Source organism: Cherax quadricarinatus, chromosome 56 (genome assembly GCF_038502225.1).
Source record: "Cherax quadricarinatus isolate ZL_2023a chromosome 56, ASM3850222v1, whole genome shotgun sequence".
Lineage (NCBI taxonomy): Eukaryota > Metazoa > Arthropoda > Malacostraca > Decapoda > Parastacidae > Cherax > Cherax quadricarinatus.
Genome location: NC_091347.1, coordinates 19242648 through 19262647, shown reverse-complemented (window position 1 = coordinate 19262647; position 20000 = coordinate 19242648). Strand labels below are relative to the sequence as shown.

General features: G+C 44.9%; 1 protein-coding gene and 1 pseudogene across 1 annotated transcript in view; both read left to right on the top strand.

Moving 5' to 3' along the window:
• Nucleotides 1-8154, top strand: part of LOC128700733 (macrophage mannose receptor 1-like) — a 10091-nt pseudogene extending 1937 nt beyond the window's left edge.
• A 143-nt stretch (nucleotides 8155-8297) lies between these two features.
• The window catches only part of LOC128705837 (macrophage mannose receptor 1-like), a 19607-nt gene continuing 7904 nt past the window's right edge, over nucleotides 8298-20000 (top strand). Inside the window, exons 1-2 of the mRNA XM_070096984.1 lie at nucleotides 8298-8443; nucleotides 8584-8703. Of these exons, the coding sequence (XP_069953085.1) occupies nucleotides 8640-8703 (64 nt within the window). The 5' untranslated portion in view covers nucleotides 8298-8443; nucleotides 8584-8639. The remainder of the gene's footprint in view (nucleotides 8444-8583; nucleotides 8704-20000) is intronic.

Below are 20000 nucleotides of genomic sequence, written 5' to 3'. Positions count from 1 at the left end.
ATTGTCAGTGTAGAAAACTGTGTGCACTGGCATTGTAGAAGACTGTATGCACTGTCAGTTTAGAAAGCGGTGAGCTGTATGCGCTGTTAGTAGAGGACTATATGCACAGTCAATGTTGAGGGCTGTGTACTATCAGTACTGAGGACTGTTTGTGCTGTCAGTATTGAGGACTGTGTGTACTGTCAGTATTGAGGATTGTGTGTACTGTCACTGTAAAAGACTGTGTGTGCTGTCAGTATTGAGGACTGTGTGTACTGTCAGTGTAGAGAACTGTGTGTACTGTCAGTATTAAGGACTGTGTGTACTTTCAGTAATGAGGACTGTATGTGCTGCCAGTATAGAGGACTGTGTTTACTGTCAGTGTAGAGGACTGTGTGTACTGTCAGTATTGAGGACTGTGTGTGCTGTCAGTGTAGAGGACTGTGTGTACTGTTTGTGTAGAGAGCTGTGTGTACTGTCAGTATTAGGGACTGTGTGTACTGTCAGTATTGAGGACTGTATGTGCTGTCAGTGTAGAGGACTGTGTGTACTGTCAGTGTAGAGGACTGTGTGTACTTTCAGTATTGAGGACTGTATGTGCTGTCAGTATAGAGGACTGTTTACTCTCAGTGTAGAGGACTGTGTGAACTGTCAGTATTGAGGACTGTGTGTACTGTCTGTATTGAGGACTGTGTGTACTGTCAATGTAGAGAGCTGTGTGAACTGTCAGTATTAGGGACTGTGTGTACTGTCAGTATTGAGGACTGTATGTGCTGTCAATATAGAGGACTGTGTGTGCTGTCAGTGTAGAGGACTGTGTGTACCATCAGTATTGAGGACTGTGTGTACTGTCAGTATAGAGGACTGTGTTTACTGTCAGTGTAGAGGACTGTGTGTACTGTCAGTTTTGAGGACTGTGTGTACTCTCAGTATTGAGGATTGTGTGTACTGTCAGTGTAGAGGACTGTGTGTACTGTCAGTATTGAGGACTGTGTGTACTGTCAGTATTGATGACTGTGTGTGCTGTCAGTTTAGAGAGCTGTGTGTACTCTCAGTATTGAGGACTGTGTACTATCGGTGTAGAAGACTGTGAGTACCTGTCAGTATTGAGGACTGTGTGTACTGTCAGTGTAGAGGACTGTGTGTACTGTCAGTATAGAGGACTGTGTGTTCCGTCATTATAGAGGACTATGTGTACTGTCAGTGTAGAGGACTGTTTATACTGTCAGTGTAGAGGACTGTGTGTACTGTCAGTATAGAGGACTGTGTTTGCTGTCAGTGTATAGGACTGTGTGTACTGTCAGTGTAGAGGACTTAGTGTACTCTCAGTGTAGAGAACTGTGTACTCTCAGTGTAGACGACTGTGTGTACTGTCAGTGCAGAGGACTGTGTGTACTGTCAGTATAGAGGACTGTGTGTACTCTCCGTATAGAGAACTGTGTGTACTCTCAGTGTAGAGGACTCTGTGTACTCTCAATGTAGAGAACTGTGATGACTGTGTGTGCTGTCAGTTTAGAGAGCTGTGTGTACTCTCAGTATTGAGGACTGTGTACTATCGGTGTAGAAGACTGTGAGTACCTGTCAGTATTGAGGACTGTGTGCACTGTCAGTATAGAGGACTGTATGTACTGTCAGTATAGAGGACTGTGTGTGCTGTCAGTGTAGAGGACTGTGTGTACTCTCAATGTAGAGAACTGTGTGTACTGTCAGTATTGAACACTGTGTGTACTGTCAGTGCAGAGGACTGTGTGTACTGTCAGTATTGAAGACTGTGTGTACTCTCAGTGTAGAGGAGTGTTTGTACTGTCAGTGTAGAGGACTGTGTGTATTGTCAGTGCAGAGGACTGTGTGTACTGCCAGTATTGAAGACTGTGTGTACTCTCAGTGTAGAGGAGTGTTTGTACTGTCAGTGTAGAGAACTGTGTGTACTGTCAGTATAGAGGACTATGTGTACTGTCAGTATAGAGGACTGTGTGTACTGTCAGTATAGAGGATTGTGTGTGCTGTCATTGTAGAGGACTGTGTGTACTGTCAGTATAGAGGACTGTGTGTACTGTCAGTGCAGAGGACTGTGTGTGCTGTCAGTGTAGAGGACTGTGTGTACTGTCATTGTAGAGTACTGTGTGTACTGTCAGTGTAGAGGACTGTGTGTACTGTCAGTATAGAGGACTGTGTGTACTGTCATTGTAGAGGACTGTGTGTACTGTCAGTATAGAGGACTGTGTGTACCGTCAGTGTAGAGGTCTGTGTGTACTGTCAGTATAGAGGACTGTGTGTACTGTCATTGTAGAGGACTGTGTGTGCTGTCAGTATAGAGGACTGTGTGTACTGTCAGTGTAGAGGACTGTGTGTGCTGTCAGTATAGAGGTCTGTGTGTACTGTCAGTATAGAAGACTGTGTGTACTGTCATTGTAGAGGACTATGTGTACTGTCATTGTAGAGGACTGTGTGTACTGTCAATGTAGAGGACTCTGTGTACTGTCATTGTGGAGGACTGTGTGTACTGTCAGTGTAGAGGACTGTGTGTCCTGTCAGTATAGAGGACTGTGTGTACTGTCAGTATAGAGGACTGTGTGTACTGTCATTGTAGAGGACTGTGTGTACTGTCATTGTAAAGGACTGTGTGTCCTGACATTGTAGAGGACTGTGTGTACTCTCATTGTAGAGGACTGTGTGTACTGTCATTGTAGAGGACTGTGTGTACTGTCATTGTAGAGGACTGTGTGTACTGTCATTGTAGAGGACTCTGTGTACTGTCAGTGTAGCGGACTCTGTGTACTGTCATTTTAGAGGACTGTGTGCACTGTTAGTGTAGAGGACTGTGTGTAGTGTCATTGTAGAGGACAGTGTGTACTGTCAGTAAAGAGGACTGTGTGTACTGTCAGTGTAGAGGACTGTGAGTGCTGTCAGTATAGAGGACTGTGTGTACTGTCAGTGTAGAGCAATGTGTGTGCTGTCAGTATAGAGGACTGTGTGTACTGTCAGTGTAGAGGACTGTGTGTGCTGTCAGTATAGAGGACTGTGTGTACTGTCAGTGTAGAGGACTGTGTGTACTGTCATTTTAGAGGAATGTGTGTACTGTCAGTGTAGAGGACTGTGTGTACTGTCATTGTAGAGGAATGTGTGTACTGTCAGTGTAGAGGACTGTGTGTGCTGTCAGTATAGAAGACTGTGTGTACTGTCAGTGTAGAGGACTGTGTGTACTGTCATTGTAGAGGAATGTGTGTACTGTCAGTGTAGAGGACTGTGTGTACTGTCATTGTGGAGGACTGTGTGCACTGTCAGTATAGAGGACTGTGTGTACTGTCATTGTGGAGGACTGTGTGTACTGTCAGTGTAGAGGACTGTGTGCACTGTCAGTATAGAGGACTGTGTGTACTGTCATTCTGGAGGACTGTGTGTACTGTCAGTGTAGAGTACTGTGTGTACTGTCAGTGTAGAGAACTGTGTGTACTGTCAGTGTAGAGGACTGTGTGTACTGTCATTGTGGAGGACTGTGTGCACTGTCAGTATAGAGGACTGTGTGTACTGTCATTGTGGAGGACTCTGTGTACTGTCAGTGTAGAGGACTGTGTGCACTGTCAGTATAGAGGACTGTGTGTACTGTCATTGTGGAGGACTGTGTGTACTGTCAGTGTAGAGTACTGTGTGTACTGTCAGTGTAGAGAACTGTGTGTACTGTCAGTGTAGAGGACTGTGTGTACTGTCAGTGTAGAGTACTGTGTGTACTGTCAGTGTAGAGAACTGTGTGTACTGTCAATGTAGAGAACTGTCTACACTGACAGTGTTCAGTGGTCCTAATTAACTGATAACTTGATGACGATGACGTCATTTAAAATATTAATGTAAAATATTGAAGATGGAAAAAAGTTAAAATGATTATTTTTTTAATAATTATTATAGGAGATATAATTATTATTTTAGGAAATATAATTATTATTATAACGGATATAATTATAATAGCAGATATAATTATTATAATAGATATAATTGTTATAGCAGATATAATTATTATTATAGCAGATATAATTATTATTATAGCAGATATAATTATTATTATAGCAGATATAATTATTATTATAACAGATATAATTATTATTATATCAGATATAATTATTATTCTACTTATTTACAGCAAGTTTTAAATTTTAATTATTTAATTTGCTTAACATGAACTTCTAACTGACATGACAGAGGAAATTCTTCTTGAATAATTCTAATATTCCATAAATAATAACTGACATGACAGAGGAAATTCTTCTTGAATAATTCTAATATTCCATAAATAATAACTGACATGACAGAGGAAATTCTTCTTGAATAATTCTAATATTCCATAAATAATAACTGACATGACAGAGGAAATTCTTCTTGAATAATTCTAATATTCCATAAATAATAAGTGACATGACAGAGGAAATTCTTCTTGAATAATTCTAATATTCCATAAATAATAACTGACATGACAGAGGAAATTCTTCTTGAATAATTCTAATATTCCATAAATAATAAGTGACATGACAGAGGAAATTCTTCTTGAATAATTCTAATATTCCATAAATAATAACTGACATGACAGAGGAAATTCTTCTTGAATAATTCTAATATTCCATAAATAATAACTGACATGACAGAGGAAATTCTTCTTGAATAATTCTAATATTCCATAAATAATAACTGACATGACAGAGGAAATTCTTCTTGAATAATTCTAATATTCCATAAATAATAACTGACATGACAGAGGAAATTCTTCTTGAATAATTCTAATATTCCGTAAATAATAACTGACATGACAGAGGAAATTCTTCTTGAATAATTCTAATATTCCATAAATAATAAGTGAAGGCAATAAATGCCATTGTTATTACAATAATGTACTGGCTGGACCACTGGTCAGCGTCACACCCAGACCACTGGTCAGCGTCACACCCAGACCACTGGTCAGCGTCACACCCAGACCACTGGTCAGCGTCACACCCAGACCACTGGTCAGCGTCACACCCAGACCACTGGTCAGCGTCACACCCAAACCACTGGTCAGCGTCACACCCAGACCACTGGTCAGCGTCACACCCAGACCACTGGTCAGCGTCACACCCAGACCACTGGTCAGTGTCACACCCAGACCACTGGTCAGCGTCACAACCAGACCACTGGCCAATGTCAGACTCAGAAGACTGGCCAAAGTCAGACAGAGACGAATGGTCAACGTTACACCCAGGACGACTGGTTAACATCAGACCCAGACGACTTGTCAACGTCAGACTCAGACGACTGGCCAAAGTTAGACCCAGACGACTGGTCAACGTCAGACCCAGACGACTGATTAACGTCAGATTCAGACGACTGGTTAACGTCAGATCGAGACGACTGGTCAAGGAAAAACCCAGACGACTAGTTAATGTCAGACCCAGACGACTGGTTAACGTCAGACACAAACGACTGACTAAAGTCAGACCAGACGACTTGTCAACGTCAGACCCAGCAGCTAACTATATGTACTCTTAATTTCAAAATAAAGATGTATTTGAAATTTTTATCTATTTATACAATATCAGAATACGAGGTTTTATCAAAACGTTCCCGTGCTCAAATTCTCGCTCGTTTCCTGAGTGAAATTTGCCAGCGCCGTAGATCGGGTTGCACAATACACTCCTTTGTGAAACAGCGTAGCGAGTTTCAGTGCGGTCGGTCATTCCGTTGAAATTTTAGTGGGCATTTTTTGTCTTCTGCTCAGTGCGTTGTTTTGATTTTTTGCGTATGTTTGTGAAATTCTGTGTTAAGATGGTCAATAAGTATTTGTTGACTAAGCGATGGGTCGGACTCATTGTTTGGAATGATTTTTTTCGATTCAGAGGAGGAGGAACGTTAGTTGAAGATGATGAATGTTCTGCTTGTCCATCAACATAACCAGGCATCAACACTGAAAAAATGAAGAGGGTTATTCATGAAGATCGTCGTCAGAGTTACCAGGACATTGCAAGTGCTGTGGAAATTTCTTACTGGTCGTCTCAAGACTACATCTCTCACCCTCCCAACTCCCCAGATGTAATATTCGTGACTTCTTTCTCTTCCCAAAAATGTAACTGACTCTCAAGGAAAGAGTTTTAACTGCTTGGTGAAGATTCAAGCAGAATCACAGGCCGTGTTAAATTCCGTCACGAAAGAAGAGTTCCAGAAAAGTTTCGAGAAGTGGCAGAGGCGGTGAGAGCAGTGTATGACCTCCCAAGGTAAGTACTTCCAGGGAGACAACCTCAACTGGATAAACTGGATAAACCTAAATATTTTTTTTTTGCGGGATTACAGGACCCTATAACACCTAATTTGTTTCTGTCATTTGATTTTAAGTATGAATGTATGGTGATCTCCGTATTACCATAGCATAAATATGTACTTTGGTACATATTTATGCTATAGTAATACGTAAATAGTGGAGACAGGACAGTCACAGTTCTATGTGCCACCTCAGGTCTGACTGACAGAACGTACTGGAATGACGGGAGTGACTAAGACAGTGAGGGGGACTGGCGCACTTCCTCGGGTCTGTCTATACCCATGGGTACACCATTCTGGAAGGCGGATACTGAGTTCCAGGAGCCAAATAACGATAACGATGATGAAAATTGCTTGGAGATGCCCAGTGTATATTTGTTTTACGTGAATGATGCAAACTGCTCTAGTCTGTTGTCGCTAATATGTGAACAACCACCACAAGATACTGCAAGTAATTATTATTTTATGAATCGTGATCTATATATGAAAAAATATTGTACATGTAACAAAAAGAGTAAAGTCGTCTACTGTTAATCTGTATATAAGACCACAACATGACAGCAGTAGCACCAGTGGCAGAGGTGCAGGAGTGTCCCTCCTTCTTCGTGAGTGTGGGCGGCCTCTGTCTCTCCTTCATGACGTGGGTGGAAGAGTCGTGGGAGGAGTCACGTCAGGCTTGTCATGACATGTCAGGGGAGCTGGCTGCTGTTACTTACATTGAACAACTGAGAGCTATATACCTGTACCTGCACCAGGAAGGTAAGTCTAGTACATATACCTCTACCAGCACCAGGAAGGTAAGAGTACTATATATCCCTCTACCAGGACCAGGAAGGTAAGTCTAGTGTATATACCTCTACCAGCACCATGACTTCTAGTGTGTTGAAGGGATCACTGATCTCTGGGTTGCAGGGATCACTGATCATTTGCTGTGTGTTGCAGGGATCACTGATCACTTGCCTTGTGTTGCACGAATCGCTGATCACTATGTTGCAGCAATCATTGTTCAATTGTTGTTGTTGCAGGGATCACTGTTCACTTGCGTGTTGCAGCACTTGCTGTGTGTTGCAGGGATCACTGTGTTGTAGGGATCACTGTTCACGTGTTATGTGTTGCAGGGATCGCTGGTCATTCCTTCTGGCTGGGAGGCTCCGACGCGGCCCAGGAGGGCGTCTGGTTGTGGACTGACGGTCAACGCGTCCCTATGGGTACGTCACTTCATCAACAGTGACTGTTGTCGTGTTTACGTGTCATAGTTAATTCTTGTTAAAATAAGTCAAAATTTACTACAAACTTCCTCTGGTAAAATATATCGTTTAATATATTTAAAAACAATTGTTATTGTGATTACATAACTGTACGTTACTAGTTAAGAACAATTTATTTTTATTACTTTAATAAATCTTGTTTCTCTTCGTCTTTTAGCAACAATTGTCTTGGTTAATTAAATTGGCAGTATAAAAATTTATTTTCATAATCAAATGGACAGAATAATGTACATAATTACCAATATTGTTAATTACATGTGTCTTAGGGGCACCGTTCTGGGGCTTTGTGAAGTTAGATGTGTTGGAGCCAGATGGTGGAGCAGCTGAGAACTGTCTTCTGTTGAACGCTGACGGCTTCCACTACTTCCGTGACTCCTCCTGTAGCCTGCTGAGGACCCCACTGTGTATGTATGCCCAGTAGCTGCTGGTGGAGCCTGGTGACCCATGGTGACCCTTGGTGACTCATTGTGATCAATAACTTGTTAAGAGTGCACCAAAATTGTCTTCACAGCTGTTCAGTACACACACAGCTGGACGTGCGGCTACTATCACACTTTTGGAGTTTATAATGTTTGCAACAACTTACTTTGTTATGTATAAGTATATTGAAGGAATAAACAGCAACACAAACTAGTGACATTTTATTTTGCCCTCCAGGAACCCTATGTACCTACTTATATGTGGTTGCAGATGTCGAGTCACTGCTCCTGGCAGCTCCTGCGAGCGTGTGTGTGTGTGTGTGTGTGTAGGAGGGGGAGAGATAACACACAAACAACACAGGGTGATAACGCTCAGATAATCGTGGGAATTACTACACACGTCAGTGTTGTTGTCATGGATTCAACAACAAACACTGTTCCAGAAAACGCCTGAACCTTCAGTGTTACCCTTCAGGTGGTCTGAAGTGTTCTTCTGCCAAGGTGAGTCTGTTCTCCTGGCTTATGTAATATATTCTGTAGGTGACAATTTAAACTGTAGGGAAGAAGTTCTTGTGATACATTCTAGGTGCAAGTGCCATGTTTATCTGTCTAGGAAGTTGACAGGTGTTTATTGTTTTCAGAGAAAGTTGAACAGTGTCCACTGCTGCTGACGACTCTGTCTTGTACTCACTACAAAATGATCCCGTTCCTTAAGATGCGGTTCCCTGTTGCCCTCACGCTTGTGTGTGCACACTTGCTGGGTAAGTATCTGCCTTTATTGAGTAAGTACATACCTGCTGTTCACACCTGTTAGATAAGAGGATGAACCAGAATGAGAAAAACATCTGAAGACTGGGCTTTCCATTCTTCTATCATCCCTTCCTTGATTTATTTACTTCCTCAGGATGTCTCTCGGTCAAGATTTATTTTTTAAATGCAGTAATACCTGAGCCATTTCTAATGTCATGTATTCAAAAGTACTTGAGTTGACAAACACTGTTCTGCACGTCTTCCTGTGTTCTCAATGCTCTCTAAATACACTGACCTTCTCTAATGTCTCCCATCCTGACGTACCCTTAACTTAGATATGGTTTAGGCAATCAACCGTTTGCATCTTTCTTCGTCTCATCACCTTCCCATTACATTGTCTACTCTGTTGTTTTCACTTTCCTTGTAGTTTCTTTAACCATGTTCTGAAGTACCTGATCCGCATCAAAATTTGCAAAATTGTATTTTTCCACCTTTGCCCCTCGTGCTGTCTCCACTGGCACTGTTTTCTTCTTACGCTCATCAGTATTTTCGGCTCCACTCTCAACTTTCCTACTGTTTTTATCATTCTCGTGCTGGTTCATGAGTTACTGTCGTGCTGGTTCATGAGTTACTGTCGTGCTGGTTCATGAGTTACTCTCGTGCTGGTTCATGAGTTACTGTCGTGCTGGTTCATGAGTTACTGTCGTGCTGGTTCATGAGTTACTGTCGTGCTGGTTCATGAGTTACTGTCGTGCTGGTTCATGAGTTACTGTCGTGCTGGTTCATGAGTTACTGTCGTGCTGGTTCATGAGTTACTGTCGTGCTGGTTCATGAGTTACTGTCGTGCTGGTTCATGAGTTACTGTCGTGCTGGTTCATGAGTTACTGTCGTGCTGGTTCATGAGTTACTGTCGTGCTGGTTCATGAGTTACTCTCGTGCTGGTTCATGAGTTACTCTCGTGCTGGTTCATGAGTTACTGTCGTGCTGGTTCATGAGTTACTGTCATGAGTTACTGTCGTGCTGGTTCATGAGTTACTGTCGTGCTGGTTCATGAGTTACTGTCGTGCTGGTTCATGAGTTACTGTCGTGCTGGTTCATGAGTTACTGTCGTGCTGGTTCATGAGTTACTCTCGTGCTGGTTCATGAGTTACTGTCGTGCTGGTTCATGAGTTACTGTCGTGCTGGTTCATGAGTTACTGTCGTGCTGGTTCATGAGTTACTGTCGTGCTGGTTCATGAGTTACTCTCGTGCTGGTTCATGAGTTACTGTCGTGCTGGTTCATGAGTTACTCTCGTGCTGGTTCATGAGTTACTGTCGTGCTGGTTCATGAGTTACTCTCGTGCTGGTTCATGAGTTACTGTCGTGCTGGTTCATGAGTTACTGTCGTGCTGGTTCATGAGTTACTGTCGTGCTGGTTCATGAGTTACTGTCGTGCTGGTTCATGAGTTACTCTCGTGCTGGTTCATGAGTTACTGTCGTGCTGGTTCATGAGTTACTGTCGTGCTGGTTCATGAGTTACTGTCGTGCTGGTTCATGAGTTACTGTCGTGCTGGTTCATGAGTTACTGTCGTGCTGGTTCATGAGTTACTGTCGTGCTGGTTCATGAGTTACTGTCGTGCTGGTTCATGAGTTACTGTCATGCTGGTTCATGAGTTACTGTCATGCTGGTTCATGAGTTACTGTCATGCTGGTTCATGAGTTACTGTCGTGCTGGTTCATGAGTTACTGTCATGCTGGTTCATGAGTTACTGTCATACTGGTTCATGAGTTACTGTCATGCTGGTTCATGAGTTACTGTCATGCTGGTTCATGAGTTACTGTCATGCTGGTTCATGAGTTACTGTCATGCTGGTTCATGAGTTACTGTCGTGCTGGTTCATGAGTTACTGTCGTGCTGGTTCATGAGTTACTCTCGTGCTGGTTCATGAGTTACTGTCGTGCTGGTTCATGAGTTACTGTCGTGCTGGTTCATGAGTTACTCTCGTGCTGGTTCATGAGTTACTGTCGTGCTGGTTCATGAGTTACTGTCGTGCTGGTTCATGAGTTACTCTCGTGCTGGTTCATGAGTTACTCTCGTGCTGGTTCATGAGTTACTGTCGTGCTGGTTCATGAGTTACTCTCGTGCTGGTTCATGAGTTACTCTCGTGCTGGTTCATGAGTTACTGTCGTGCTGGTTCATGAGTTACTGTCGTGCTGGTTCATGAGTTACTGTCGTGCTGGTTCATGAGTTACTGTCGTGCTGGTTCATGAGTTACTCTCGTGCTGGTTCATGAGTTACTGTCGTGCTGGTTCATGAGTTACTCTCGTGCTGGTTCATGAGTTACTGTCGTGCTGGTTCATGAGTTACTGTCGTGCTGGTTCATGAGTTACTGTCGTGCTGGTTCATGAGTTACTGTCGTGCTGGTTCATGAGTTACTGTCGTGCTGGTTCATGAGTTACTGTCGTGCTGGTTCATGAGTTACTCTCGTGCTGGTTCATGAGTTACTGTCGTGCTGGTTCATGAGTTACTGTCGTGCTGGTTCATGAGTTACTCTCGTGCTGGTTCATGAGTTACTGTCGTGCTGGTTCATGAGTTACTGTCGTGCTGGTTCATGAGTTACTCTCGTGCTGGTTCATGAGTTACTGTCGTGCTGGTTCATGAGTTACTCTCGTGCTGGTTCATGAGTTACTGTCGTGCTGGTTCATGAGTTACTCTCGTGCTGGTTCATGAGTTACTGTCGTGCTGGTTCATGAGTTACTCTCGTGCTGGTTCATGAGTTACTGTCATGCTGGTTCATGAGTTACTGTCATGCTGGTTCATGAGTTACTGTCGTGCTGGTTCATGAGTTACTGTCGTGCTGGTTCATGAGTTACTGTCATGCTGGTTCATGAGTTACTGTCGTGCTGGTTCATGAGTTACTCTCGTGCTGGTTCATGAGTTACTGTCGTGCTGGTTCATGAGTTACTCTCGTGCTGGTTCATGAGTTACTCTCGTGCTGGTTCATGAATTACTTTCGTGGCTGGTTCATGAGTTACTGTCGTGCTGGTTCATGAGTTACTGTCGTGCTGGTTCATGAGTTACTGTCGTGCTGGTTCATGAGTTACTCTCGTGCTGGTTCATGAGTTACTGTCGTGCTGGTTCATGAGTTACTCTCGTGCTGGTTCATGAGTTACTGTCGTGCTGGTTCATGAGTTACTGTCGTGCTGGTTCATGAGTTACTCTCGTGCTGGTTCATGAGTTACTCTCGTGCTGGTTCATGAGTTACTCTCGTGCTGGTTCATGAGTTACTGTCGTGCTGGTTCATGAGTTACTGTCGTGCTGGTTCATGAGTTACTGTCGTGCTGGTTCATGAGTTACTGTCGTGCTGGTTCATGAGTTACTGTCGTGCTGGTTCATGAGTTACTCTCGTGCTGGTTCATGAGTTACTGTCGTGCTGGTTCATGAGTTACTCTCGTGCTGGTTCATGAGTTACTCTCGTGCTGGTTCATGAGTTACTGTCGTGCTGGTTCATGAGTTACTCTCGTGCTGGTTCATGAGTTACTGTCGTGCTGGTTCATGAGTTACTGTCGTGCTGGTTCATGAGTTACTGTCGTGCTGGTTCATGAGTTACTGTCGTGCTGGTTCATGAGTTACTGTCGTGCTGGTTCATGAGTTACTGTCGTGCTGGTTCATGAGTTACTCTCGTGCTGGTTCATGAGTTACTCTCGTGCTGGTTCATGAGTTACTCTCGTGCTGGTTCATGAGTTACTCTCGTGGCTGGTTCATGAGTTACTCTACTGCTGGTTCATGAGTTACTCTCGTGGCTGGTTCATGAGTTACTCTCGTGCTGGTTAATGAGTTACTCTCGTGGCTGGTTCATGAGTTACTCTACTGCTGGTTCATGAGTTACTCTCGTGGCTGGTTCATGAGTTACTCTCGTGCTGGTTCATGAGTTACTGTCGTGCTTGTTCATGAGTTACTGTCGTGCTGGTTCATGAGTTACTGTCATGCTGGTTCATGAGTTACTGTCATGATGGTTCATGAGCTACTGTCGTGCTGGTTCATGAGTTACTGTCGTGCTGGTTCATGAGTTACTGTCGTGCTGGTTCATGAGTTACTCTCGTGCTGGTTCATGAGTTACTGTCGTGCTGGTTCATGAGTTACTGTCGTGCTGGTTCATGAGTTACTGTCGTGCTGGTTCATGAGTTACTGTCGTGCTGGTTCATGAGTTACTGTCGTGCTGGTTCATGAGTTACTCTCGTGCTGGTTCATGAGTTACTGTCGTGCTGGTTCATGAGTTACTGTCGTGCTGGTTCATGAGTTACTGTCGTGCTGGTTCATGAGTTACTGTCGTGCTGGTTCATGAGTTACTGTCGTGCTGGTTCATGAGTTACTGTCGTGCTGGTTCATGAGTTACTGTCGTGCTGGTTCATGAGTTACTGTCGTGCTGGTTCATGAGTTACTGTCGTGCTGGTTCATGAGTTACTGTCGTGCTGGTTCATGAGTTACTGTCGTGCTGGTTCATGAGTTACTGTCGTGCTGGTTCATGAGTTACTGTCGTGCTGGTTCATGAGTTACTGTCGTGCTGGTTCATGAGTTACTGTCGTGCTGGTTCATGAGTTACTGTCGTGCTGGTTCATGAGTTACTGTCGTGCTGGTTCATGAGTTACTCTCGTGCTGGTTCATGAGTTACTGTCGTGCTGGTTCATGAGTTACTGTCGTGCTGGTTCATGAGTTACTGTCGTGCTGGTTCATGAGTTACTGTCGTGCTGGTTCATGAGTTACTGTCGTGCTGGTTCATGAGTTACTGTCGTGCTGGTTCATGAGTTACTGTCGTGCTGGTTCATGAGTTACTGTCGTGCTGGTTCATGAGTTACTGTCGTGCTGGTTCATGAGTTACTGTCGTGCTGGTTCATGAGTTACTGTCGTGCTGGTTCATGAGTTACTGTCGTGCTGGTTCATGAGTTACTGTCGTGCTGGTTCATGAGTTACTGTCGTGCTGGTTCATGAGTTACTGTCGTGCTTGTTCATGAGTTACTGTCGTGCTGGTTCATGAGTTACTGTCGTGCTGGTTCATGAGTTACTGTCGTGCTGGTTCATGAGTTACTGTCGTGCTGGTTCATGAGTTACTGTCGTGCTGGTTCATGAGTTACTGTCGTGCTGGTTCATGAGTTACTGTCGTGCTGGTTCATGAGTTACTGTCGTGCTGGTTCATGAGTTACTGTCGTGCTGGTTCATGAGTTACTGTCGTGCTGGTTCATGAGTTACTGTCGTGCTGGTTCATGAGTTACTGTCGTGCTGGTTCATGAGTTACTGTCGTGCTGGTTCATGAGTTACTGTCGTGCTGGTTCATGAGTTACTGTCGTGCTGGTTCATGAGTTACTGTCGTGCTGGTTCATGAGTTACTGTCGTGCTGGTTCATGAGTTACTGTCGTGCTGGTTCATGAGTTACTGTCGTGCTGGTTCATGAGTTACTGTCGTGCTGGTTCATGAGTTACGTGCTGGTTCATGAGTTACTGTCGTGCTGGTTCATGAGTTACTGTCATGCTGGTTCATGAGTTACTGTCGTGCTGGTTCATGAGTTACTGTCGTGCTGGTTCATGAGTTACTGTCGTGCTGGTTCATGAGTTACTGTCGTGCTGGTTCATGAGTTACTGTCGTGCTGGTTCATGAGTTACTCTCGTGCTGGTTCATGAGTTACTGTCGTGCTGGTTCATGAGTTACTGTCGTGCTGGTTCATGAGTTACTGTCGTGCTGGTTCATGAGTTACTGTCGTGCTGGTTCATGAGTTACTGTCGTGCTGGTTCATGAGTTACTGTCGTGCTGGTTCATGAGTTACTGTCGTGCTGGTTCATGAGTTACTGTCGTGCTGGTTCATGAGTTACTGTCGTGCTGGTTCATGAGTTACTGTCGTGCTGGTTCATGAGTCGTGCTGGTTCATGAGTTACTGTCATGCTGGTTCATGAGTTACTGTCGTGCTGGTTCATGAGTTACTGTCGTGCTGGTTCATGAGTTACTGTCGTGCTGGTTCATGAGTTACTGTCGTGCTGGTTCATGAGTTACTGTCGTGCTGGTTCATGAGTTACTGTCGTGCTGGTTCATGAGTTACTGTCGTGCTGGTTCATGAGTTACTGTCGTGCTGGTTCATGAGTTACTGTCGTGCTGGTTCATGAGTTACTGTCGTGCTGGTTCATGAGTTACTGTCGTGCTGGTTCATGAGTTACTGTCGTGCTGGTTCATGAGTTACTGTCGTGCTGGTTCATGAGTTACTGTCGTGCTGGTTCATGAGTTACTGTCGTGCTGGTTCATGAGTTACTGTCGTGCTGGTTCATGAGTTACTGTCGTGCTGGTTCATGAGTTACTGTCGTGCTGGTTCATGAGTTACTGTCGTGCTGGTTCATGAGTTACTGTCGTGCTGGTTCATGAGTTACTGTCGTGCTGGTTCATGAGTTACTGTCGTGCTGGTTCATGAGTTACTGTCGTGCTGGTTCATGAGTTACTGTCGTGCTGGTTCATGAGTTACTCTCGTGCTGGTTCATGAGTTACTGTCGTGCTGGTTCATGAGTTACTGTCGTGCTGGTTCATGAGTTACTGTCGTGCTGGTTCATGAGTTACTCTCGTGCTGGTTCATGAGTTACTGTCGTGCTGGTTCATGAGTTACTCTCGTGCTGGTTCATGAGTTACTGTCGTGCTGGTTCATGAGTTACTGTCGTGCAGGTTCATGAGTTACTCTCGTGCTGGTTCATGAGTTACTGTCGTGCTGGTTCATGAGTTACTGTCGTGCTGGTTCATGAGTTACTCTCGTGCTGGTTCATGAGTTACTGTCGTGCTGGTTCATGAGTTACTGTCGTGCTGGTTCATGAGTTACTGTCGTGCTGGTTCATGAGTTACTGTCGTGCTGGTTCATGAGTTACTGTCGTGCTGGTTCATGAGTTACTGTCGTGCTGGTTCATGAGTTACTCTCGTGCTGGTTCATGAGTTACTCTAGTGCTGGTTCATGAGTTACTCTCGTGCTGGTTCATGAGTTACTGTCGTGCTGGTTCATGGGTTACTGTCGTGCTGGTTCATGAGTTACTGTCGTGCTGGTTCATGAGTTACTGTCGTGCTGGTTCATGAGTTACTGTCGTGCTGGTTCATGAGTTACTGTCGTGCTGGTTCATGAGTTACTGTCGTGCAGGTTCATGAGTTACTCTCGTGCTGGTTCATGAGTTACTGTCGTGCTGGTTCATGAGTTACTGTCGTGCAGGTTCATGAGTTACTCTCGTGCTGGTTCATGAGTTACTGTCGTGCTGGTTCATGAGTTACTGTCGTGCTGGTTCATGAGTTACTCTCGTGCTGGTTCATGAGTTACTCTCGTGCTGGTTCATGAGTTACTGTCGTGCTGGTTCATGAGTTACTGTCGTGCTGGTTCATGAGTTACTGTCGTGCTGGTTCATGAGTTACTCTCGTGCTGGTTCATGAGTTACTCTCGTGCTGGTTCATGAGTTACTGTCGTGCTGGTTCATGAGTTACTCTCGTGGCTGGTTCATGAGTTACTCTCGTGCTGGTTCATGAGTTACTGTCGTGCTGGTTCATGAGTTACTGTCGTGCAGGTTCATGAGTTACTGTCGTGCTGGTTCATGAGTTACTGTCGTGCTGGTTCATGAGTTACTGTCGTGCTGGTTCATGAGTTACTGTCGTGCTGGTTCATGAGTTACTGTCGTGCAGGTTCATGAGTTACTCTCGTGCAGGTTCATGAGTTACTGTCGTGCTGGTTCATGAGTTACTGTCGTGCAGGTTCATGAGTTACTCTCGTGCTGGTTCATGAGTTACTGTCGTGCTGGTTCATGAGTTACTGTCGTGCTGGTTCATGAGTTACTCTCGTGCAGGTTCATGAGTTACTCTCGTGCTGGTTCATGAGTTACTCTCGTGCAGGTTCATGAGTTACTCTCGTGCTGGTTCATGAGTTACTGTCGTGCTGGTTCATGAGTTACTGTCGTGCTGGTTCCTGAGTTACTGTCGTGCTGGTTCATGAGTTACTGTCGTGCTGGTTCATGAGTTACTGTCGTGGCTGGTTCATGAGTTACTCTCGTGCTGGTTCATGAGTTACTGTCGTGCTGGTTCATGAGTTACTGTCGTGCTGGTTCATGAGTTACTGTCGTGGCTGGTTCATGAGTTACTCTCGTGGCTGGTTCATGAGTTACTCTCGTGCTGGTTCATGAGTTACTGTCGTGCTGGTTCATGAGTTACTGTCGTGCTGGTTCATGAGTTACTCTCGTGCTGGTTCATGAGTTACTCTCGTGGCTGGTTCATGAGTTACTCTCGTGCTGGTTCATGAGTTACTGTCGTGCTGGTTCATGAGTTACTGTCGTGCTGGTTCATGAGTTACTGTCGTGCTGGTTCATGAGTTACTCTCGTGCTGGTTCATGAGTTACTCTCGTGGCTGGTTCATGAGTTACTCTCGTGCTGGTTCATGAGTTACTCTCGTGCTGGTTCATGAGTTACTGTCGTGCTGGTTCATGAGTTACTCTCGTGCTGGTTCATGAGTTACTCTCGTGCTGGTTCATGAGTTACTCTCGTGCTGGTTCATGAGTTACTGTCGTGCTGGTTCATGAGTTACTGTCGTGCTGGTTCATGAGTTACTGTCGTGCTGGTTCATGAGTTACTGTCGTGCTGGTTCATGAGTTACTGTCGTGCTGGTTCATGAGTTACTGTCGTGCTGGTTCATGAGTTACTGTCGTGCTGGTTCATGAGTTACTGTCGTGCTGGTTCATGAGTTACTGTCGTGCTGGTTCATGAGTTACTGTCGTGCTGGTTCATGAGTTACTGTCGTGCTGGTTCATGAGTTACTGTCGTGCTGGTTCATGAGTTACTGTCGTGCTGGTTCATGAGTTACTGTCGTGCTGGTTCATGAGTTACTGTCGTGCTGGTTCATGAGTTACTGTCGTGCTGGTTCATGAGTTACTGTCGTGCTGGTTCATGAGTTACTCTCGTGCTGGTTCATGAGTTACTCTCGTGCTGGTTCATGAGTTACTCTCGTGCTGGTTCATGAGTTACTGTCATGCTGGTTCATGAGTTACTGTCGTGCTGGTTCATGAGTTACTGTCATGCTGGTTCATGAGTTACTGTCGTGCTGGTTCATGAGTTACTGTCGTGCTGGTTCATGAGTTACTGTCATGCTGGTTCATGAGTTACTCTCGTGCTGGTTCATGAGTTACTGTCGTGCTGGTTCATGAGTTACTGTCGTGCTGGTTCATGAGTTACTGTCGTGCTGGTTCATGAGTTACTGTCGTGCTGGTTCATGAGTTACTCTCGTGCTGGTTCATGAGTTACTGTCGTGCTGGTTCATGAGTTACTGTCGTGCTGGTTCATGAGTTACTGTCGTGCTGGTTCATGAGTTACTGTCGTGCTGGTTCATGAGTTACTGTCGTGCTGGTTCATGAGTTACTCTCGTGCTGGTTCATGAGTTACTGTCGTGCTGGTTCATGAGTTACTGTCGTGCTGGTTCATGAGTTACTGTCGTGCTGGTTCATGAGTTACTGTCGTGCTGGTTCATGAGTTACTCTCGTGCTGGTTCATGAGTTACTCTCGTGCTGGTTCATGAGTTACTCTCGTGCTGGTTCATGAGTTACTGTCGTGCTGGTTCATGAGTTACTGTCGTGCTGGTTCATGAGTTACTCTCGTGCTGGTTCATGAGTTACTGTCGTGCTGGTTCATGAGTTACTGTCGTGCTGGTTCATGAGTTACTGTCGTGCTGGTTCATGAGTTACTGTCGTGCTGGTTCATGAGTTACTGTCGTGCTGGTTCATGAGTTACTGTCGTGCTGGTTCATGAGTTACTGTCGTGCTGGTTCATGAGTTACTGTCGTGCTGGTTCATGAGTTACTCTCGTGCTGGTTCATGAGTTACTGTCGTGCTGGTTCATGAGTTACTGTCGTGCTGGTTCATGAGTTACTCTAGTGCTGGTTCATGAGTCGTGCTGGTTCATGAGTTACTCTCGTGCTGGTTCATGAGTTACTGTCGTGCTGGTTCATGAGTTACTGTCGTGCTGGTTCATGAGTTACTGTCGTGCTGGTTCATGAGTTACTGTCGTGCTGGTTCATGAGTTACTGTCGTGCTGGTTCATGAGTTACTGTCGTGCTGGTTCATGAGTTACTGTCGTGCTGGTTCATGAGTTACTGTCGTGCTGGTTCATGAGTTACTGTCGTGCTGGTTCATGAGTTACTCTCGTGCTGGTTCATGAGTTACTTCGTGCTGGTCCATGAGTTACTGTCGTGCTGGTTCATGAGTTACTGTCGTGCTGGTTCATGAGTTACTGTCGTGCTGGTTCATGAGTTACTGTCGTGCTGGTTCATGAGTTACTGTCGTGCTGGTTCATGAGTTACTGTCGTGCTGGTTCATGAGTTACTGTCGTGCTGGTTCATGAGTTACTCTCGTGCTGGTTCATGAGTTACTGTCGTGCTGGTTCATGAGTTACTGTCGTGCTGGTTCATGAGTTACTGTCGTGCTGGTTCATGAGTTACTGAGTTACTCTCGTGCTGGTTCATGAGTTACTGTCGTGCTGGTTCATGAGTTACTGTCGTGCTGGTTCATGAGTTACTGTCGTGCTGGTTCATGAGTTACTGTCGTGCTGGTTCATGAGTTACTGTCGTGCTGGTTCATGAGTTACTGTCGTGCTGGTTCATGAGTTACTGTCGTGCTGGTTCATGAGTTACTCTCGTGCTGGTTCATGAGTTACTGTCGTGCTGGTTCATGAGTTACTGTCGTGCTGGTTCATGAGTTACTCGTGCTGGTTCATGAGTTACTACTCGTGCTGGTTCATGAGTTACTGTCGTGCTGGTTCATGAGTTACTGTCGTGCTGGTTCATGAGTTACTGTCGTGCTGGTTCATGAGTTACTACTGTCGTGCTGGTTCATGAGTTACTGTCGTGCTGGTTCATGAGTTACTGTCGTGCTGGTTCATGAGTTACTGTCGTGCTGGTTCATGAGTTACTCTCGTGCTGGTTCATGAGTTACTGTCGTGCTGGTTCATGAGTTACTGTCGTGCTGGTTAATGAGTTACTGTCGTGCTGGTTCATGAGTTACTGCTGGTTCGTGCTGGTTCATGAGTTACTGTCGTGCTGGTTCATGAGTTACTCTCGTGCTCATGAGTTCGTCGTGCTGGTTCATGAGTTACTGTCGTGCTGGTTCATGAGTTACTCTCGTGCTGGTTTATGAGTTACTGTCGTGCTGGTTCATGAGTTACTCTCGTGCTGGTTTATGAGTTACTGTCGTGCTGGTTCATGAGTTACTGTCGTGCTGGTTCATGAGTTACTCTCGTGCTGGTTTATGAGTTACTGTCGTGCTGGTTCATGAGTTACTGTCGTGCTGG